The following is a 20,692-nucleotide window of genomic DNA, read 5'->3' as shown; positions in this document are numbered from 1 at the left end:
TTTTCACACAGATGCCCTACCAGAACTTAAGCTCCACGAAGATACCATTATTTTTCACTCTTTGATCATTTTGTTCAATGCTATACACTCGGTTTCCAGAATGGCTTCTGGCATATAGGACATAATAAATATTTGCTAATTGAATAAATGAATTAAATGATTAATGAAAGCAAGGTGGTATCAGTACATGATTAGACAGATCAATGGAACAGAAAAGAAAGCAAAAACACAAAACTCAAACACACAATAACTGAGTTTTTGGGTTTGTTGTTATTGTAGTTTTTTGAGATGGAGTCTCACTCTTGTTGCCCGGGCTGGGGTACAGTGGCACGATCTTGGCTCACAATCTTTGCCTCCCAGGTTCAAGCGATTCTCCTGTCTCAGCCTCCTGAGTAGCTGGGATTACAGGCATGTGCAACCATGCCCAGCTAATTTTTCTATTTTAGTAGAGACGGGGTATCACCATGGTGAGCAGACTGGTCTCGAACTCCTGACCTCAGGTGATCTGCCTACCTCAGCCTCCCAAAGTGCTGGGATTATAGGCATAAGCCACTGCGCCTGGCCAAGAGTTTTTATGAAGACAGCACTTCAAATCAATAGGATGTAGATTCTTCTTCCACAGTTGGTCTTGGTACAAATGGTATGCTGAGGAAAAAGAATAAGGTTGGGTCCCTGCTCGAGCCAAAATAAATTCCAAAAAGATTAAAACTTTTAATGTTAAAAGTAAAACTATAAAAAAGAAAAACCATGAGAGGATTTTTTATTCCCTCAGAGAGGGAGAAGCCTTTCTAAGGAGAACATAAAAGCTATTAAGGAAAAGAATGATCAAACTACATAAACACTTAAAATGTCTCTTGAGACAGGGTCCCACTCTGTCACCTAGGCTGGAGTGCAGTGGCACAATCACTGCAACCTTGTCCTCCCCAGGCTCAAGTGATCCTCCCACCTCAGCCTCCTGAGTGGCTGGGACTATTGGCACACGCCACCACACCCGGCTAATTTTTGTATTTTTTGTAGAGATGAGGTCTCACTATGTTGCCCAGGCTGGTCTCAAACTCCTGAGCTCAAGCAATCAGCTTGCCTTGGCCTCCCACAGTGCTGGAATTACAAGCATGCGCCACTGGGCTTGGCCAAAAATTAAAAATTTCTATAGGAAAAAAACCAGCAACCCCCACTACCACCATAAACAAAGCAAAAAACAAATACCACACTGGAAACATAGACGGAACTCTTTTTTTTTTTTTTGAGACGCAGTTTCGCTCTTGTTGCCCAGGCTGGAGTGCAATGGCGGAGTGCAATGGCGTGATCTCGGCTCACCGCAACCTCCACCTCCCAGGTTCAAGCAATTCTCAGTAGCTGGAATTACAGGCATGCAGCACCACACCTGGCTAATTTTGCATTTTTAGTAGAGACGGGGGTTTCTCCATGTTGAGGCTGGTCTCGAACTCCTGACCTCAGGTGATCCACCCGCCTCGGCCTCCCAAAGTGCTGGGATTACAGGCGTGAGCCACCGCACCCAGCCGGTGGAACTCTTAAACGAGGGCAATTTCCTTAACAAATACTAAATTGTATACAATGCATAAGAAAATAAAACGGCAAGGAAAGCAGAAAGAAATATAAGTGGTTTTAGAACACAAAAACACGCTCAACTTCACACAATTAGAGAGTAAATTAAAGCCTCAAGATTCTATTTTCCACCTATCAGATTTGCAAAGATCAAAATACCTGACAACACTTCAGGTCAAAGAGGATGTGGAGAAACAGGGACTTTATATCCTGCAGTAGGGACGTAAACTGCCAAAAATATCAGACGGTCAAAATCACAAACGCATTTTACCTCTGACCCAGCGATCTCACAAGGAGAATTTTTCCTTGTGGTCTCACTACCTACCACCTACGTAAAATTCTGTAAGTATTACAGCACTGTTGGCAAAATACTGGACTTGTCCTATCAATAGGGATAGTAACTAAATTAACTAACTATAAGACATTCACAGAACAGAATACTACACAGCAATTAAAAAAGATTGAAGCAACTCTATCTGTTCCAAAGAGGAAAATTCCCTAGGATAAATGAAGCGAAAAATGGAGAGCAGACCAATATTAGAGGTTTTTCCTATTAAAGCCAATCGTTTAAGATGACTCCCATGCTTGCTGGAGCCTGCGGAAGAGAAGGGAGGTGAGGAAGCCAGATTGTCAGGGTCCATCCTGGCTCCAGCGGTTCTGGTCATGTGACAGACAAATCCAAACCTCTTGGTGCCTGTTTCCTGACTTGTAAAATGGCAGTAACAATGGTATCTACCTCCTGGGTTGTTGAGAATTTAAATTAGTCCATCCACGTGAAGCCTTTAAAATTGTGCTGGCACCGAGCCAGGACCTAGGATCAGCACCAGATAAGCACCCAGAGTCAGCACTGAGCCAGCACCCAGGATCAGCCCCACATAAGCACCCAGGGTCACCACCGAGCCAGCACCCAGGATCAGCCCCACATAAGCACCCAGGGTCAGCACTGAGCCAGCACCCAGGATCAGCCCCACATAAGCACCCAGGGTCAGCACCAGATAAGCATCCAGGGTCACCACCGAGCCAGCACCCAGGATCAGCCCCACATAAGCACCCAGGGTCAGCACTGAGCCAGCACCCAGGATCAGCCCCACATAAGCACCCAGGGTCAGCACCAGATAAGCATCCAGGGTCACCACCGAGCCAGCACCCAGGATCAGCACCAGATAAGCACCCAGGGTCACCACCGAGCCAGCACCCAGGGTGGGAAAGTATTATTACATCATTACTAGTATCCTCATGGCCTCTGGGGAGAGAAACTATAGAGAAGAGAGACTCAGTATTTTCATTAAGAATCTTCTCATAACCTTTGTATTTTGTACCCTGAGCATGTTTACCTATTCAAAAAGTAAACAAAATTTTTTTAACAATGCAGTTACTTGGAAAAACGCTCATGGTGGAGGAAAAAAGCCGGACATAAAATTATACCTGAATACTTAAATGAAGGAAACTATTTTTAAAAATGCCTAGGAGGAAAGCCTGAAGGAATTACACGAACATGCCCACAGTGCAGGGTTAAGAGTGGTGCAGTGCACAGATCCTCATCCTGCAAACAAAACAAAAGACAAAAAAAAGTGAGGCCAGAGCCGGGCGCGGTGGCTCACGCCTGTAATCCCAGCACTTTGGGAGGCTGAGGCGTGCGGATCACGAGGTCAGGAGATCAAGACCATCCTGGCTAACACGATGAAACCTCGTCTCTAGTAAAAATATAAAAAAATTAGCTGGGCGTGGTGACGGGCGCCTGTAGTCCCAGCTACTCACGAGGCTGAGGCAGGAGAATGGCGTGAATCTGGGAGGCGGAGCTTGCAATGAGCCGAGATCGTGCCATTGCACTCCAGCCTGGGCCACAAAGCGAGACTCCGTCTCAAAAATATAAAGAAATAAAAAGTGAGGCCAGAATAACTTTGTCCTGTTTTACAAATATTCTGCGGCATGTTTACAAATACACCCAAGGGCTTCCTGGGTGCCAGACACGGTGCTAAACACTGGAGCCTGACGCTCTTGATCTCACAACTGAAGCAGATTTTATTTTACAAATGAGGACGCGGCAGGAGGGAGAGACTGCCTGGCTCCCACGGCTGCTTGGAGCTGGTGCTTGAACCCACTCGTCCTCACATCAGTCAGTCTGGTCTCATGCGGTCCCGGCCCCGGCGAGCTTCGGCGGAAGCAGGACGTATTCATAAGTAACACAGTGAGGAGTGAGATGGTAGCTGTGGCAGGGGCCAGCAGGGGAAGGCGGTGGCTGGACAGGGAATTCCAGTCGGCTGGGGACTCCAGGAAAACTAGGAATCAAGCAGGCAAAGGTGGAGAGCAGTCAACACTCCCCTGCAGGGAAGACGAGGGAGCCAGGGATGGTGGAGCGGCCCTGAGGCCGAGGAAGCGGAGTGGGAAGCAGAGCTGCGGGGGCCGGGCCCTTTTCCCTGGGTCAGCGGTTCTGCGTTATCCCCAGAGGGCTGGGGACCCCTGAAGCGTTTGGTGGGGAGGGGGCTGAGAAGGCATCTCTGCATGGGGCGGCCTGCAGATGCCGGGTGCCTGTCCCGGAACTGTCTGGGTCAAGGGCCTGGAGAAGGTCCTCTCCAGAGAACACGGGGCTCAGCAACAGACTCCACTTGGCCCTGGCCACGGTCCAAAGGTGGGGGTCAACTGGCCTCTTTGGGGAGAGTCCAGGCGGCCCTTGGCCCTCTGGAAGCCTCCGCACTCAGGCAGCCAGGGCCGGCTGAATGGGCTTCTGTGGCCCCTCAATAGGCCTTTCATCCACTCGTGCCTCGCAGAGCCTCTCCCAGAGCCTCTCTAGCTAAGGGCCTCCCTCCCTCGGGGCACAGCAAACAAAGGCACCGTCCAGGGAGGCCCCAGCTGCCCGAGGCACTCGGAGGAGGAGAGCTGGACCACTGGGTCCCCACGTGAGCAGTGCCATGTCCTCTCCTCTGACCAAAGGGAAGCGTGGGCTCTCCACTGTGCGTGCCTAAAACCCCTGCCTAGTTCCACATCTTCCTCTGGAAGAAGTCCAGGCTCCCTTACCAGGCAAGCCAGGCTCTCCAGGCAGCCCCCGCCCTCTGCCGTGTGGTCCCCAATGTTCCAGTCATCCTCGGCCCTTCTTCCCTGACCAAACACCCTGCATCCCCCCGGGAGGCCTTGCTCCCTCTCAACAGGTCTCGACCACACCACAGGGCACAGGACACGGGCACGGCGCCCATTCCAACTTGGCCTGTGCAAGTCAGCTCAGTGGCCACCTCCACAGTCACCCCCTAGGGGTGCCTTCCTTACCACCCCACCACCGGCCTTCCCTGACCCAGATAGGGCCCTTGCAAGGCATCCTGAGTGCTGCTTGTGCCACGCGCACCTGACCCCGTTGCCTCACTTGATCTTCACAAAGATCCTGACAGGTAAGAATAATTCCCTTCATTTACCTGATGAGGAACTTGGGACTCAAGGACTGAGCACCTGGTCTGCAGTCGCTCCGCTGGCATGGGTCAGGGCCAGACCACAGTCCCACCTGCCTGCAGAGCCATGCTCCCGGCTCCACACCGCAGACTTGTCACACTGGTTCCTAACTACCTGTCCCGAGGGCTCCTCCCCACCCATACAAAGCCCCCTGCTGGCAGGGCGTCCGGGGCCCAGTGCAGGGCAGTATCCACCACAGGGAGCCAGTGAATGATGACAAACACAGGACATGCACAGGACATGCTGAGCCCCGTCCTCAGTGCGCTCGGAGAACACGCGGCAGCCTCTCCACTCACCCCCAGCTGATGGCAGGCAGAACTTTATTCATCGGCCCGTCTTAGACTTGCACGACGTTGTGAAATACTCAAAGTGCTTTCACAATCCCCAGACCACATCTGTGACCGCCTAATAGCAATTTTACAGTTAAGGAAACCAAGGTCTTTAAGTCTGGGTACCTGGCAAGCTTGTGGGAGCTGGGCTTCATATCCAGTTCCACCGGCCTGCTCTGCCCCAGGCACTGTGTGAGGTCCTGGGGGACAAAGGAGAATAAAGCTGACCTTAAGGCGCCTTGTATGGGGTGGAGGCTCCCGCTGGATTGGGGCTCCCATAAAGCGTCCTTTATCCTCCTCCAAGCAGCAATTTCCACAATCCCCCCCACCTCCTGTGACCACTGCACCTGCCGCCCCCGCACCCCACAGCTGTTTCCAGTTTCAATATCTCCTAAGCACAATCATCAAGCCGAAACAGTGGCTCCAGATTCAAATTCCCGTCTTCTGTGAGATCATCCTCACGTGGGCCTTATCCAAGCTCCTAACTCACTGACTGCTCGACACAGAAAACCGCCTCCTACGCAACCGGCTGACCACTTCCTGAGTAACTTCTCAGGCCTCGCCCTGATCCTCAGGCAAAGGTGCCCCATCTCAGCCAGGAGCCCGCACTGCCAGCTTCCCCGCCCTCTCCTCCACTGCCTGGGCTTGAGGTCACCCGGCCACCGCCCAGTCATCATTCCACCTCCTCCCACCTCCATGCCAGCTCTGTGGCACAAGGAAGTCCCAGAACCCTTGAACCTTGAGGCTGACCCACGCCCCCAGCTCATGATACCTGCGGAGACGCCAAACCCTGGCGGAGGAACTCAGGCCACGTGCTTCAGCCGCCTCCTCACTCCTCCACTCCCCACTCTGTGACCGGGCCCTGAGCCAGGAGCCAGGCACACACCTGGACCCATCTGCCCAGTGCCACCCGCCCCTGTGCCCAACACTCGGCCCATGGCAGGCGCTCAGTGTGCAGGCCCACGTGTACTAGGTGCAAGGCGATGACACACCACACGGGAAAAGGACACAAGGCACCTTCTGGACCCTTCTGCGGCTCTGCCTTCCCAGGGGTCTCAGCCCCCTGCTCAATCTGATGCTCTCTGCAGGCAGCGTCCTCCTCAGAAATACCCACTCCCACACCAACCCGCATTCCTAGCCCTCCTCTACTCTGACTTCTGAGACTCCCTTCATTGTGAAAACCAGGGGGGTGGGCTCTGCCTCGTACACTATGCCAGGACAGGCCCACCCAGAAAAAAAGGGCATCAAGTACCCTTCCCTGGAGAAAGGCGGGGCCAGCCTCGAATCCAGGAGAATTAGGTCCAACATCCCCTGCTGCTCTGGGACCCTGCAGAAGTGCTTTGGCCTGAGTCCCATTGTCTCCCTCCACCAACAGGGACAACACCCCTCTCGTCACTGGGCTGTCACTGGAATGAAATGCTGCCGATACAATGCTTGAGGAAATGAAATCCCCTCTGTAAAGCCGACGGAACTTGCTCTGGCTCCAAGTGTCCCTGGGAGAGAATGGGCCCCACTGAACTACAGGGAAGGATCCCGGACGCAGTGCCTTCTTGTCGCAGCCTGACAGAGATGACCTCATCCCTGCACCCTAAAGCAGCAGCAGCTCCGGCTGGGGCTGATTCATCCGGGTTTGCTGCAGGGAGAGCGCTCCTGGGAGCGGAGCAGCAGCTCACGAGCTCCCACTGTGTGCAGGGGCAGCTCCCTCCTCCCAGGGTCAGGATAAATCTGGAATCCTAGACCCCCACACCCCTGGTAGGCGCGCGGTCTCAGGGATGGCCCAGGTCAGCACCGGCCAATGGAGACAGTCCATGGGCCAGCAGGAGGGACCTGCAGACAGAGCTGGGGGTTCGGGGCAGGAAACCTACGACCCAAAGGGTGAAGTCACAGTTCACAGGGTTGTGGGATGACAGGGTTCCGATTTCCATTTTGTGGGGCCAGAGTGGGGTGTGATTCTTCTTGCTTGTCTTAATTCCTTCACTTCTGATGTCCCCGAACCCCAGCACACACAGCGTCCCCCTCCCTGAGCAGCTGGTCCTGCCTGTCCACAGTGCTTTTTACAAGTGGCTTGGTTTCAAGTGGTTAAGAGTGTGGACCAGTGAACATGTGTCCCAGGACCTTGGCTGTGAGCAGTGACCAGGTCCACCTTCTTCTCCCTACGTAATAAAAGGAAACTGAGGCACAGCTCTGCCACCTGTCACAGGCAGTCTCCATGACATGCTCTGAGGCAGTAGGTCTGACCCTCACTCCCTCCCCAGGTAGAGACAGAGCAGTAAGCAGTCCTACTCTGCAACGGGGAACGGAGCCCAGAGGGCTACAGGGACTTCCCTGAAGCGGCTCCGCAAATCACTGTGCGAACCTTCGTTGCCCTTTTCCTGCCACCTCTGCTCAGGCGGGGGCCCTGTGTGGGCAATGCCTCGCTCAAGGACCAGTTCCCCAACAAATGATCACCTCTTCACCCGAAAGATCCCTCTCCACCCACCCACCACCACACGCGCCCCTAGGCAGCTCCCCCGTCACTCCCAGGGGCCTGCGCCCAGGCATCCATCTACTCTGAGCTGGCGCAAGGGACGAAGAGCCGGAGCCCTGGAGGGGAGCTCAGGTGGGAGAGGGACAGGAGCCACACACGGGGGGCTATGTAGAGTCACAGCACTGGGGCAGGAATCAACAGGTGCCACCAAGAACAAGCGGAGCGGTGGCCGATTCCACCAATGGGTCAGGAGGAGGCCACAGAAGGGCCCTAGAGACGAGAGCTGAGGACCAACCCCCTCCGCCAACAACGGGGTGAGGAGGGTGATTCCAAGCAGCATGTGGAGGGGTCCTCGGGAAACCCCCTCCAACGTCTTATGGCTGCGGCACAGGGGGTCAGCTGGGGCAGGTCACCAAGGGTCTTGGACTATATGCCTGGCAGACATAGGAAGCTGAGGCAGGAGAATCGCTTGAACCCAGGAGGCAGAGGTTGCAGTGAGCCGAGATTGCACCACTGCACTCCAGCCTGGGCAATAGAACAAGACTCCATCTCAAAAAAAAAAAGAAAAAAAAAGAAATACACAGGTTGAGCCCATTTCTTTGGATCTTCATTTCCTTATGAAGGCTCCTGTATCATGTAAAACTTATACTAAATTACACTTTTCTCTTGTCTGCCTTTTGTTGTAGGAACCTCAGCCCTGAACCTAAGGTGGGAAGAAAGACATTTTTCATCTCCTACATTGGCAGTGGGGCCTGGAGATCCAAGGGATGTCTGGGCTGGTCCCAGCGATGTGTGTGAGCAGGATACAGAGGCAGGGGCGGGAAACCAGAGGCACGAACGATCAGCCTGCACCAGCCTGCCACCACCCGCTCCCCAGTGAGCGCCAGGCTCCCAGGAGTCAGATCAACCCTAGTTTAGCACTGCATTTCCAGGGCTCCAGACATCAAGAGGTTCTTAAAGGTGTGAACATGGGCCGGGTGCAGTGGCTCACGCCTGTAATCCAAACACTTTGGGAGGCCGAGGCAGGTGGATCACCTGAGGTCAGGAGTTCAAGACCAGCCTGGCCAACATGGCAAAACCCTGTCTCTACTAAAAATACAAAAAGTTAGCCAGGCGTGGTGGCGTGCGCCTGTAATCCCAGCTACTCAGGAGGCTGAGGCAGGAGAATCACTTGAACCCAGGGGGTGGAGGGTGCAGTGAGCCGAGACGGTGCCACTGCACTCCAGCCTGGGCGACAGTGACACAGTCAGGAACGGCCACGTGGGGACATACGGGACGATGCAAGTGGGGAGAGGAGACAGCCCAGGCACAGCCTGGACCTCAGCCATAGCTGGCTGAGGGGCAAGGGAGGGCTGACTCTTGGCCTGCGGCTGAGGCGTGCCGGGGAGAGCAGACACGGGGCGGGCAGCGAGTCCCGTCTCGGTCAGGCTGAGCTGGAGGTGCCCGAGACACACATAGGTGGGAGCAAATGTCCGAGGGTCAGTTGGTGATAGGGTTCAGGCCACATTACGCCAAAAAACACGCTGGCATTTGAGAAAATAGCAGAAGCAGGAAGGTCTCTCTCACCCCCTGTGCCCTTCTCCCTGAAGCAGGTCATAAGACCCTCATGTGAGAGGCACCCTCTGTCTGGAGGAAGAGAGCATTCCCCATCTCTGAAGACACAGGGATTAGTTGAGAGAAGAATCTCAACAAACAGGCCTTGCTAAGTGCCCCCAGTTTATTACCACCATATCACTTTTTTTTTTTTTTTTTTTTTTTTTTTTTGAGACGGAGTCTCGCTCTGTCGCCCAAGCTGGAGTGCAGTGGCCGGATCTCAGCTCACTGCAAGCTCCGCCGCCCAAGTTTACGCCATTCTCCTGCCTCAGCCTCCCGAGTAGCTGGGACTACAGGCGCCTGCCACCTCGCCCGGCTAGTTTTTTGTATTTTTTTAGTAGAGACGGAGTTTCACCGTGTTAGCCAGGATGGTCTTGATCTCCTGACCTCGTGATCCACCCGTCTCGGCCTCCCAAAGTGCTGGGATTACAGGCTTGAGCCACCGCGCCCGGCCTTTTTTTTTTTTTTTTTTGAGATGGTGTCTTGCTTTGTCGCCCAGGCTAGAGTGCAGTGGCGCCATCTCGGCTCACTGCAACCTCTGCCTTCCAGGTTCAAGCGATTCTCCTGCCTTAGCCTCCCGAGTAGCTGGGATTACAGGCACCTGCCACCACGCCCGGCTAATTTTTAGATCACCTCGTGATCCACCCACCTCGGCCTCCCAAAGTGCTAGGATTACAGGCGTGAGCCACCTCGCCCAGCCCAGATCACACTTCTTTATCCAATCAGACCCCTCCATAATTACCCACTTCTTTATAAAACCTAGCACAGAAAATAAACAGGCTGAGGCTGGGCGCAGTGTCTCATACCTGTAATCCCAGCACTTTGGGAGACTGAGGCAGGTGGATCACCTGAGGTCAGGGGTTTGAGACCGGCCTGACCAACATGGTGAAACCCTGTCTCTACTAAAAATACATAAAAATTAGCCAGGCATGGTGGTAGCCGTCTATAATCCCAGCTGCTCAGGAAGCTGAGGCAGGAGAATTGCTTGAACCCAGGATGGGCAGAGGTTGCAGTGAGCCGAGATTGCACCACTGCATTCCAGCCTGGGCAATAGAACAAGACTCCATCTCAAAAGAAAAAAAAAAGAAAAGAAAAGAAAGCAAACACACAGGTTGAGCCCATTTCTTTGGATCTTCATTTCCTTATGAAGGCTCCTGTATCATGTAAAACTCATACTAAATTACACTTTTCTCTTGTCTGCCTTTTGTTATAGGAACCTCAGCCCTGAACCTAAGGTGGGAAGAAAGACATTTTTCATCTCCTACATTGGCAGTGGGGCCTGGAGATCCGAGGGATGTCTGGGCTGGTCCCAGCGATGTGTGTGAGCAGGATACAGAGGCAGGGGCGGGAAACCAGAGGCACGAACGATCAGCCCGCACCAGCCTGCCACCACCCGCTCCCCAGTGAGCGCCAGGCTCCCAGGAGTCAGATCAACCCTAATTCAGCACTGCATTTTCAGGGCTCCAGAAATATGACCTCCATGAATGACACAATGGTGACTACGAATATATAAAAATGTACACTCAGACGGGGCAAAAACTGCAGAGAAGGTAAGAAGGGTCTTGATTGGCTGTTGTTGCCTATGAAGCAAGGTTTCAGAAAGAACTAGAAGGCAGAAGCCCAGTCCAGGGCCACCTCACCCCAGGTCCGCCTATCACTCTGAGGCTTGGTCCCCCCTCTGTAAACAGGACAACACCCCTCTTGCCTTCTGCTCAGCACTGCTCTGAGGACACACGAGGGTGTGCAGGGCAGCACTTCTCTATCATAATTACATGGATAATCCACACGCTTCATAACATGTGGACTTGTATTCTGCTCTTCTCTCTTTCTCTGCCATAAGTGTTGCTCCAAGTGTGAAAAGCATTTTTCAAGATTCAAAGGACATCCCAATACAAAGCATTTTTACATTAAAGATAACGGACACGTGGTGTGAGGGAACTTTGCCTGTCGTTCCTCACCTGCACCACGGGGCAACAGGCAGCACTGGTGAGATCCGGCAGCCAGCCCTCCCGATTCGTCACCCTGTTTGAGCCAGTCAGGGTCCGCTGTGAGTCTCCCCTACCTGTCTGTGTCAGGGATAGGGCTAGGCTGGTTGAATTCTGGGACGTTCTCTCCATCCCAGCTCCCCCAGGACGGGCTGTGACCCAGAGGGCGTTCTACTGCCTGAGCCGAAACTGGGACACTGGGAGCAAACTGCCCCCCTACCTTGGGAGGATCGAGCTCATCAGGCACAGGAAGCCCGGAGTCAGATCTTCTCCCAGGAGGATGCCCATCCTGCAGAGTGGGCCGGGCAGGGACTGGCTCCAGGGGAGGCTGGCCCTCTGCCTCTCCATGTGGTGGGGCTGAGCCAGGGCTCTGTACTTGACCTCAGCCTCCGTCTCCCTGATGTGCAGAGTTCGGCTTTGACTCATGGGCACAGGTGTCTCTGGGGGTGAGGAAGGGACCCTGTGGAGCATTTATTTTCCCACCCACCCCCTGCCAGGTATCAAAGTTGACGACATTAAGGTTCGTGCTGTTGGGGCTTAGGCAGGTCCAAGGACAGGTGGCTGGAAGCAGGCCAAGTCAGGAGGGTGAAGGAAGGCATCACAGCCAGTCCCCTCCTGCTTCTGAGCCTCGGCGGCCCCATCTATCAAATGGGGGCAGGGGTGGTAAACAGCCCAGTGGCCACCAACCCCGGCTGACACAGCCAGACACGGAATGAATTACACCACAGGCTCCAGGATCCCCCGGAGGACTTTCATTCGGATGCCCAGGTCGGGGGAAGGAGTAGGCATTTTGTTTTCAAGTTCCCCAGGGTTCTGTGCTCTGGACACGGTGTGGTACAGAGTGGGTAGACTGAGGCAGGCGGGGTGTTCCAAGGAGTGGAGGCTGAGGTTCAAGTGGAACAAGTAAGCACAGGTGCTGGGTCGAGTTCCCCAGCACGGGCCACGCAGGGCATGCAGCCCCACTTCTGAGGGGTCGGTAGGCCTGGATGGGAAAGGTCCCCTTAGCACAGGAGCCGCAGCCATAAGGGCCCAGAGGCAGACATCACCTGGGACGTCTGGGAAATCACATCCAGTCAAAACACGCTTCAAAGTCAGCTGCAGAACAGCCCTGGTGCCCACCTGGGTGGCAGGACCTTCACCGGATTCTGACTTACCCGGGGCCCTGGTGGCTGCTCTCAGGACGCTGGGAGGGTGGGCAGGACAGCCGGGTTTGGGTGATGGGCAGCGAGCTCTGCCCTCTTAGGAAGCTGAGTGCACCAGACCCAAGCTGCTGGAAATGACCGAGGGAAGGTCTACCCAACCCTCTGAGCCTCTGCTTCTTCCCTATAAGACACGGGCTAACTCCCACCTGACGGGGGTTATGAGATTAGATGACGTATTGTTTACAAATCCCGCTTGGCCCTGCCTAGCCCAGCATTGCGTGCAGGAAGGATTGGAGGCCCAGAGGGACAAGGGCCTCCAGAGGACAGAAGAGCGGGGCTGGGGCTGCTGCTATGCACCAGGGCTTCCCCAGCCCCCACAGAACCCCTAGCGGGGAGAGCCTGGACTGGGGCTTGCAGAGCTCCTGTATGTGGCAGTGACAGGGAGAGGCTGGTTGAATTCTGAGACGCAGGGGCCGTGGCACAAGCCAGGCACGTGTACTGACCCTGAGGGCCAAACGTCTCTGTTATCTCCGAGGCCCCGGCAAGCTGGGGCGGCCCGGAGTGAGGGGTGACCAGGAGTGGAAGGTCAGTGAGTGTGTGGGTGCAGTTGGGGAGCTGGCCCGGGCCTGTGCTCGGGGCTCAGCTCCCAGGCCTCACGGTCCTCCGATGGGGAAGAGGGCACCTCTGCTTCCTGCTCTGGGAAGACAAGCCTGAAACGCCAGGGGGAGAGCTCTCGGGGGAGAAGACGAGGTTGGAGGATCACAGACTGGCAAGGCATGGGCCCAAAGTCTAGTCGGAGGCTGGACCCTTTCTCAGCTCCTTGCATGCCCTCGGCAGAGACGCCCATAGCTACGGGCTGCGGCTCACCTTCCTTCCTAGTCCACAAGCTATCTTCAAGGGTTCTCCTTAAGCCCTGTAAACACCCATCTACCACCTGTGGTCCTGCCCCTGCCCTTGGGGGTCAGACAGCAGCCTCCAAGAAATGGCCTCCCAGGTTGCCAGCTTAAAGACATAATCCAAATACAGACACCTTTGCACGTAGAAAAAGCTTTGCTGCAAGTTATTTATAACAGTGAAAACTGGATCCCGGCTATGCTTCCAACCACATGAGACCAATTAAGTAAACCATGGCATGCCCACCCAACTCCGGAGCAGTCATTTACTGTTTAGAGTCAGAACATGGGAAATGTTTTAGGAACTTTAAATGAAAAAGCGTGATTAAGAAACCTGTATAGAGGATCAAGTACTCTTCTAAAAACCTCTGGAAAGACCAGCGGGCAGGACTTTGCAAAGTTAATAGTGTGTCTCTGGGTCACTGGAAATAGGAATAATTGTTTCCTCTTATTTTCCAGTTTCTGTAACGTGCATGTAACTTTTTTAATTAGAAAAAAATTTGGGAAATCTGAGGATGTTTAACAAGTCTCCTGCTCAGGGCTTCTTTACAGCAGCCTAGTGGTGCGGCCGATACGAGCCTCCCCAGCTCGATGGAGGAGGCAAGGAGACCCAGGACAGTGAGGGAACGGCTCATGCCGCAGAAGTTCTCTGCAGAAGGCTGGAAGCCAGGGGCGGGAATGACTCCCCAAGGCCCAGAGCAGGGCAGCACAGCATTCTCACCCGGGCCGGTGGTGCCCATGCGGCCACTGCAGAGACGTCCGTGCAGCTGTGGTCCTCGGCCTCTTTAAAGTGTGAGGTCCAGCGTCCTCAGGTTCCCCCCGAAAGGACACAGAGTCTCAGCCTCAGGAGAGGGCCTCCCGGGCTGCTCCAACCCCAGGAACGGCTAGAGGCCGGAACCCACAACCCTTAAAATAGGCCCAGGAACCGAAAGAGGCTCTGCTGCCATGCCACACGGCCACACTTCCTCCCCACTGTGCTGGCCCACGACCAGCTCTGACTGTCTTGGGGTTGGAGGGCCCCAAGGAGCCCAGGGAGACCTTCCGCATTGACTCAAAGCAGCCTGAGCGTCAGGGTGCAAATACAACCCTAATTCCACGTGCAGGCATTGGGCCAGGTGCTTTGTATCCTGGATGACAACAGCAGCCTGGACTGCACCCGACTCCACGCCAGGGGTTTGTGCTGAGCCTGTACCTGCCATGTCTCATTTACCCCGTCACTTCTCTCATACAATCCCCAAGTCCCTAGAGAGTTTGTGGTCTCCAGTCTACAGATGAGGACACTGAGGCCCGAGGGCTGGAGTGCTTAGCCAGGGCTCACAGTCTTCCTTTCCAGCAGCACCTCCCACGAAAAGCCCCCCAGCCCCCATCACTTATGCCCAGCTACACCTGGCCTAGATGGGGGTTGGGGGAGGTGAAGGGGGCACAGCGCTCTTCCCCACTCGCAGGCCCAGCACACGCAGGTGTTCAGCATAGAGGCAAGGCCGTCTCCCTCACTCCTCGGGCCCATTCCACGAACCCTTCCGGGACGGCTATTTGCATATGACGGGCCTCAGCTGGAATGGCAGCCTGCCACCTGCCAGCCACGTGGCTGTGGGTGCATCCCTCCCCGCTCTGAAGCTCAGCTTCCTCACCTGCAAAATGAGGTCAGGACAGAACCCACCTCTCCAGGAGCGGGGCTGAAGGCAACGCGGCAGGTGTCAGGCATCGGCTCGCGGCAGGCACGCAGCATCCTCTGCACTGGTGGCCCCTCCCGTGCAGCCGCTCCACAAATCACACCTGCAGGGCTCTCTGAGGCCAGAGCTGGGAAACACCAAGTTCTCAGCCAGGGAGTACTCCAGCCTCGACTTCCACAGCCCCGCTTAGAGCCAAGTGAGCTTCTGCTCCTCCATCCACACAAGCCTACCCAGCCTCAGCCCTGCTTGAAGACTGTGCTGTCCACAAACCCCTCCCATGGGCCATGCTCGTGGTTCCATTCTCTGCGGCCTCTGGCTAAGAGCTCACAGCTCCACTGGGGCCCTGCCTCCATCCATTGTGGCCAGGCTGCCACACAACCTGAAACACCAGACCCTCAGCACAGGTCTAGGTGGGCCTCACCTCTGCGCAGGGTCAAGCAATTAAGAGCTTGGGCTCAGCAAGATTCGGCCACTCTCTAGCCTTGCAGCTGGGGGCACATTACTTCCCGCCAACCTGTGTTCCCTCATCAGAAGAAACTTTGGAGTAATCCCATGGGATTACTCCAAAGACAAAAGGAAAGAATGAACATGAAACGCCCCTTCTCTGCAGCACTCCAGACACAGGGAGAATCCCCCAGGCCACCTAAAAGGGGGTTAGCCCCAAATGCCAGGCACAAATTGCTCCAAAAATGCTCAGCTGAGGCAGGGCGCAGAGACAAGCAGCCGGATGTGGGCCCCACCTGCTCACGGCACCTCTCAGGACTCACACCGGGTCTTGGGCCCAGGTTGCATCCACATCGCCTGACCAACTGTCGGGTGGGCTGCCCCTGTTGAAAGGGGGCCTGCGTGCTTGAGCGGAGGTCCAGGACCCAGGAGGAAGTGACAGGGTTTGTCCCCCTTCAGTCCAAACGTCTGCATCGCACACCTGGGTCCTGAATCACCTGGCTTATCCGTGACCTGGAGTCACGAGCAGTGTCCTGTGGATGCAACACCAAAATCTTGCTCCGGGCAGCCGTAGCCCCGGCTGCTTCCAGCAGGGTTTGTACTTCAGCTAACAGTGACCTGTGCTTCTGGCTGTCTCCCCCATGGACTGTGCCCTCCCACAAGGCAGGAATCAGGGCCCAACACTCCTGCCCCCTCTCAGTACAGAGCAAGTGCTCAAGTCCCCTTCTACTGCAGAGGCTGCCACAGACAAGCCTCGAAAGCCAGGTGTGAATCTACAAGGTGCCTTTCATCACGAGAGCTGAGCGATGATCCCTGAGTGGGGAGGGCCAGGAGCTTTGTCCCATCTCATAGACACTGACTCCGAGAATGACAATCACTCAACCAAAGCCCAGCGTCTCCACCTGAGGCTCCCTTGACACCTTCAAAACAACCTCAGAGGACACGGCAGGATTCTGAATAACCCAAGCTTTCGCTAAACAACAACAACAACCTGGGAGATTTAAATTCACTCATACATCTAACAGGCTCCCAGAGATGTGAAGTGGAGATGATCAAACACAACCCTACCCCCACAACTTGCGCGTGTTGATGATTCCGAGGACGCAGAAGTGCTCCGGGGCTGGTGTTCTGGCTCCTCTCAGGACTCACACCTGAGAGGTGAGAGGTGCGCTCTGCTCCACTCTGGGCATCAAGTTCCTAGTAAGCTCATCCCTCACTGAACATCATGATAATCTCTCATCTGAAAAATACGACCTTTTTTTTTTTTTTTTTTTAAACAGTCTCACTCTGTCTCCCAGGTTGGAGTGCAGCGGTGCGATCTCGGCTCACTGCAACCTCCGCCTCCTGGGTTCACGCCATTCTCCTGCCTCAGCCTCCTGAATAGCTGGGACTATAGGTGCCCGCCACCATGCCAGGCTGATTTTTTTTGTTGTTGTATTTTTAGTAGAGGTGGGGTTTCACCATGTTAGCCAGGCTGGTCTCGAACTCCTGACCTCATGATCCGCCCGCCTCGGCCTCCCAAAGTGTTGGGATTACAGGCGTGAGCCACCGTGCCCGGCCAAAAATGAGCCCTTCTAAGAAGTTAAGATTCCCATCTCTGTGGCCCTCCACGCCCTTCATCTGCCAGTCCAGATAATAATTTTCTCACTTGTTCACTATGTGTTTACTGGGCACCAAGACGAATCAGACTGGGTAATGCCTTTGAGGGCCTCACGTGCTAACTGGGAAGACAGCACACAGACCATGACAAGGCCACAGTCGTCCTGATTGTCCCGACAAACACATCCCTGGCACAGAGAGAACACAGGCAGCACAGGACTGTGGCCTGGGAGTTGGAAAGGGTTCCCGGAGAGGCAGCATTGGAGCTGAGACTTAAAGGAAAACTTGTGGGGCACATGAGTAGGGGCGGCTTTCCTCGCAGAGAAAACAGCAGGTGTAAAGTGCAGTGCCTCAGAGCCCTGCAGGGACTGAGTTCAGCAGTAGGGGAAGAACGGAGACCTCGCACGTGTGGGAGGCCTGGAGGCCGGGAGAGGAGCCCTCAGACTCTTCATCGCTGATATGGAGATAATACCGCTCCCTGGCAAAGTCAATATTGTATCAGGATTAAATTTGCAGCATGAGGAAAGCACCCGGCACATAGTAAGCTCTCAGTAAATGCTAGGTGCCATTTTCACCGTTCACTGTTCTGGGAATGGCCCTGCAGCCTCCTTGAGGGAGGGGCTGTCTACAAGAGGAGAGAAGGTGCTCACAAGTAAAGGTGGTCAGAGGACAGTAGGTATGTGTGGACAGGGGAGTGGGGAGGGACTGCTTGCAGCTGCTGAGCAAACAGGGCCAAGTGGCCTGCAGCAGATGGTCCCTCAGACGCATCCCAGCTCAGATATTCGGTGCCAGGTGACAGGTGGGCCTGCCAGGGTGGCACACAGTAGGTGCTCAATGAATGTTTGCAGAATGAATTAATGAGCGTGCTCCAATTTCTGCTCATAAGTAAATCTTGACACCTTTCAGAAAGAAACCACTGAAACCTTGTCAACCATTGAAGTTCTTCTTGTCCGTTTCACTTCATAAGCACCCCCCACCCCCACCCCTCCATAAGGAAACCCTAGGCAGGCTAGGCTGGGGCCTGCTCACTGGGAAGCCTCTCATGCTAAGCCTGCCTCCTACAAAAGGGATTCAAATTTACTTCCTCTCCCCACTCCAGCCTCCAGGGTGTGGCCTGCTGAGGGGCTCTGAATGCCTGGTACTGCCATGTCCCGGCGGCTGTGTGACCTTAGGGGGATGCATTTGTTCTCTGGGACTCAGTTTCCCCAACGGTGAATGAAGGGGCCACGGGGTGAACCTGGAAGGCTGACATTCCCTACTCAGCAGTGCTGTCACCCCCTCAGAAATCCCCAGCCTAGCCTGGGGGTGGGGTGGGGGGTGGCTGACAATGTGGTATGAAGTCATTCCCAGCACGGAGGAGGGAGGGGTCTTTTCCATGGAGAAAATGACGAACCTGAGACGACAAAAGAGGGGGCTTCTCCTGGGCTTGAGTCTGGGCACGATCTATCAGTAATGGATTACCTCACTGGCTGGGAGACCCCACCCACACCTGCAGTCCCAGGCCCTTCCAAACAATACGAGGCACCCCCACCCCACGCCCCCCAGCAGATCCATGACTTAAGCCCAGAATCACACCGAGAGGCAGCAGGCCTTGCCCCTCAGCCAAGCGGGCGGGTTCGGGGGGCCACTGCCCAACAGGTCCTTGGATACAGCTAAGGGATGAGAGGGGCCGGCGGGTGCGGAAAGACAAAGGCTTCGGGAAGCAGGAGACAGTGGCCAGGGCACGTTCGCACGGAGGTCCACCCAGAGCCCACGAGGGCCCGGCCCTGCAGCGCTGGGCTACGGGTGTACCCAGATCCCACGCCCACACTCCCTGCCGCCGTGCTGAAGGCCCGGGGCGGGCTTCCTGGAGAAGGAAGAAGACCCGCAGAGGCACGAAGAGGAAGGAGGGAGATGAGAGAGACACCCGGACGGACTGACAGGGGGAAACGCCGAATGAGACCCGGGCACAGGGGTGCGGGGCGCTGGTCCGACAGAAAGCAGAGACAGACCCAGACGCAGGGCGGGGGGCGCATGGGGGAAGACAGGGCACCCGGGTAGACCCAGAGACCACGACACCCGCGCAGAGACAGAGACGCGCGGGGCGCACAGAGACACGGACGCGCAGAGGCGGCCCCGGAGACGCTCACCTCCCCCGGCCCGACCTCGCCCCCAGGCCCCACTCACCGAGGCCGCAGACCTCGCGGCGCAGGCTAAGGCGGCCGCGCTCCTCCGCTATGGCACGGAGCATGTGCTGCAGCGAGCGCTCCTCGGCCTCGGCGCCGCCCGCAGGCTCGGGGGCGGCGGGGAGGGCGGGCGGCCCGGCCCGGAGCCCCGCGGGCGCGGACGCCGAGGCGCAGGCCCGGCCCGGCGGCCGCGCGGAGGCCATGCCGGGCCCCGGTTCATCGCCTGCGCCGCGCCCGCAGGGGCCCCCGGCGCGCCCCGCCGCCCCCGCCCCGGCGCAACCCGCCACGAGCACCAGGGAAGCCACAATCCGCCTCTGTGCGCGTCGCCGTCGCCGCCGCCACTCGCCAAGCCCAACACCGGCGAGCGAACCTCCGCGCCGCCGCCGCCCGCGCGCCCCCGGCTCCGCTCGCCCCGCCCCGGCCCGGCCCCGACCTGGCCCCGCCTCGGCCCCGCCCCGGCCCCGCCCCTGTCCCCTCCCGCCCCGCCTCTGAACGGCACGAACCCGCCCCCGGCTCCCTGGCCCCGCCCCCTGTCCTCCCTGGCCCCGCCCACTTCCAACGGCCGGTCTCCGCCGATCTTCGGATGCTCGCGACTCCCTCCTTCAAACCGCTCGCGGGGTCCCGCCTCCACACACGGTCCTAAACGCCCCGCCAGCAGGATCACGCCTCTGAGCCCCTTCCGCCGCCCCTTCAGGGCCCCTGTCCCCTCCCCCGCTGCTGCCCCACGGGATGTGTACTTTGTCACCCGCCCTGTGCGTTGCCACCTCCACCGAGTCCCCTCTGCTGACTTCTGGGAACTTCCCACCTGGTTTCTGCTGGGAATTTCTTCCGCAGAACCCCTCAAGAGGTCACCTGCCCCCAGAAGGTGGTCTCCTGGGGGACACCGTGGCAAAGCCCTTCCAGCCCCCTTCCTCTGCACCTGGCACAGTGCAGTGTTGCGCCTCCACTTCCTCGGCTGCACCATGGGGGACCTTTCCCTGCCTTGCCTCCCCAACATGGGGGAGTGTTGATGAAGTGGGAGGTATGAGGTTAGCTGGGCGTGTCACCCTGATGAAGCCAGGTCTGGCCAGCATCCCTCCGTGTGCTGGTTGTGACTGATACAGGAAGACCCTGGAGAAGCAGCCAGTGGCCTCCCCAAACCTCATGCCTGGTGGTCCATTTCCAAGAACAGGGGAGATGGAGAGACCAGCATTGATTTCCAGGTCTCCCCAAAGCTAAATCTACGCCGCTCCCCGCATTCACAGCCTCTGTGCAGACCCCCAGACCCATCAAGGCCCCCCTTCCCTCTGTCTAGAGTCCTCTTCTCCCCATTCCTGTGTAACTTGCTTCCTCATTTCCTTTGCGGCCGGAGTGTCACCTCCTCAAAGAACCTCCCCTGACCGCCTTCCCTTCCTCTCT

General features: G+C 56.2%; 1 protein-coding gene across 3 annotated transcripts in view; it reads right to left on the bottom strand.

Moving 5' to 3' along the window:
- Positions 1 to 19,664, bottom strand: part of KIAA0930 — a 46,059-nt gene extending 26,395 nt beyond the window's left edge. Inside the window, exons 1-2 of one of the 3 annotated variants that reach the window (XM_077949341.1) lie at positions 5,824 to 5,919; positions 5,460 to 5,533 (exon numbers count right to left, since the gene is read on the bottom strand). Coding sequence is in view for 1 of the 3 variants with exons in the window: in XM_028827606.2 (XP_028683439.1) it covers positions 19,296 to 19,497 (202 nt within the window). In the remaining 2 variants the exon portion in view is untranslated. Of the gene's footprint in view, positions 1 to 5,459; positions 5,534 to 5,680; positions 5,920 to 19,295 lie in introns of those variants that run through there. The other 2 variants (XM_077949340.1, XM_028827606.2) reach the window with 2 other exon arrangements.
- Between the last annotated feature and the right edge of the window lie 1,028 nt (positions 19,665 to 20,692).

This window comes from Macaca mulatta, chromosome 10 (assembly GCF_049350105.2).
Source record: "Macaca mulatta isolate MMU2019108-1 chromosome 10, T2T-MMU8v2.0, whole genome shotgun sequence".
In the NCBI taxonomy this organism is placed as follows: Eukaryota; Metazoa; Chordata; class Mammalia; order Primates; family Cercopithecidae; genus Macaca; species Macaca mulatta.
This window is presented reverse-complemented; position numbering and strand designations above follow the sequence as displayed.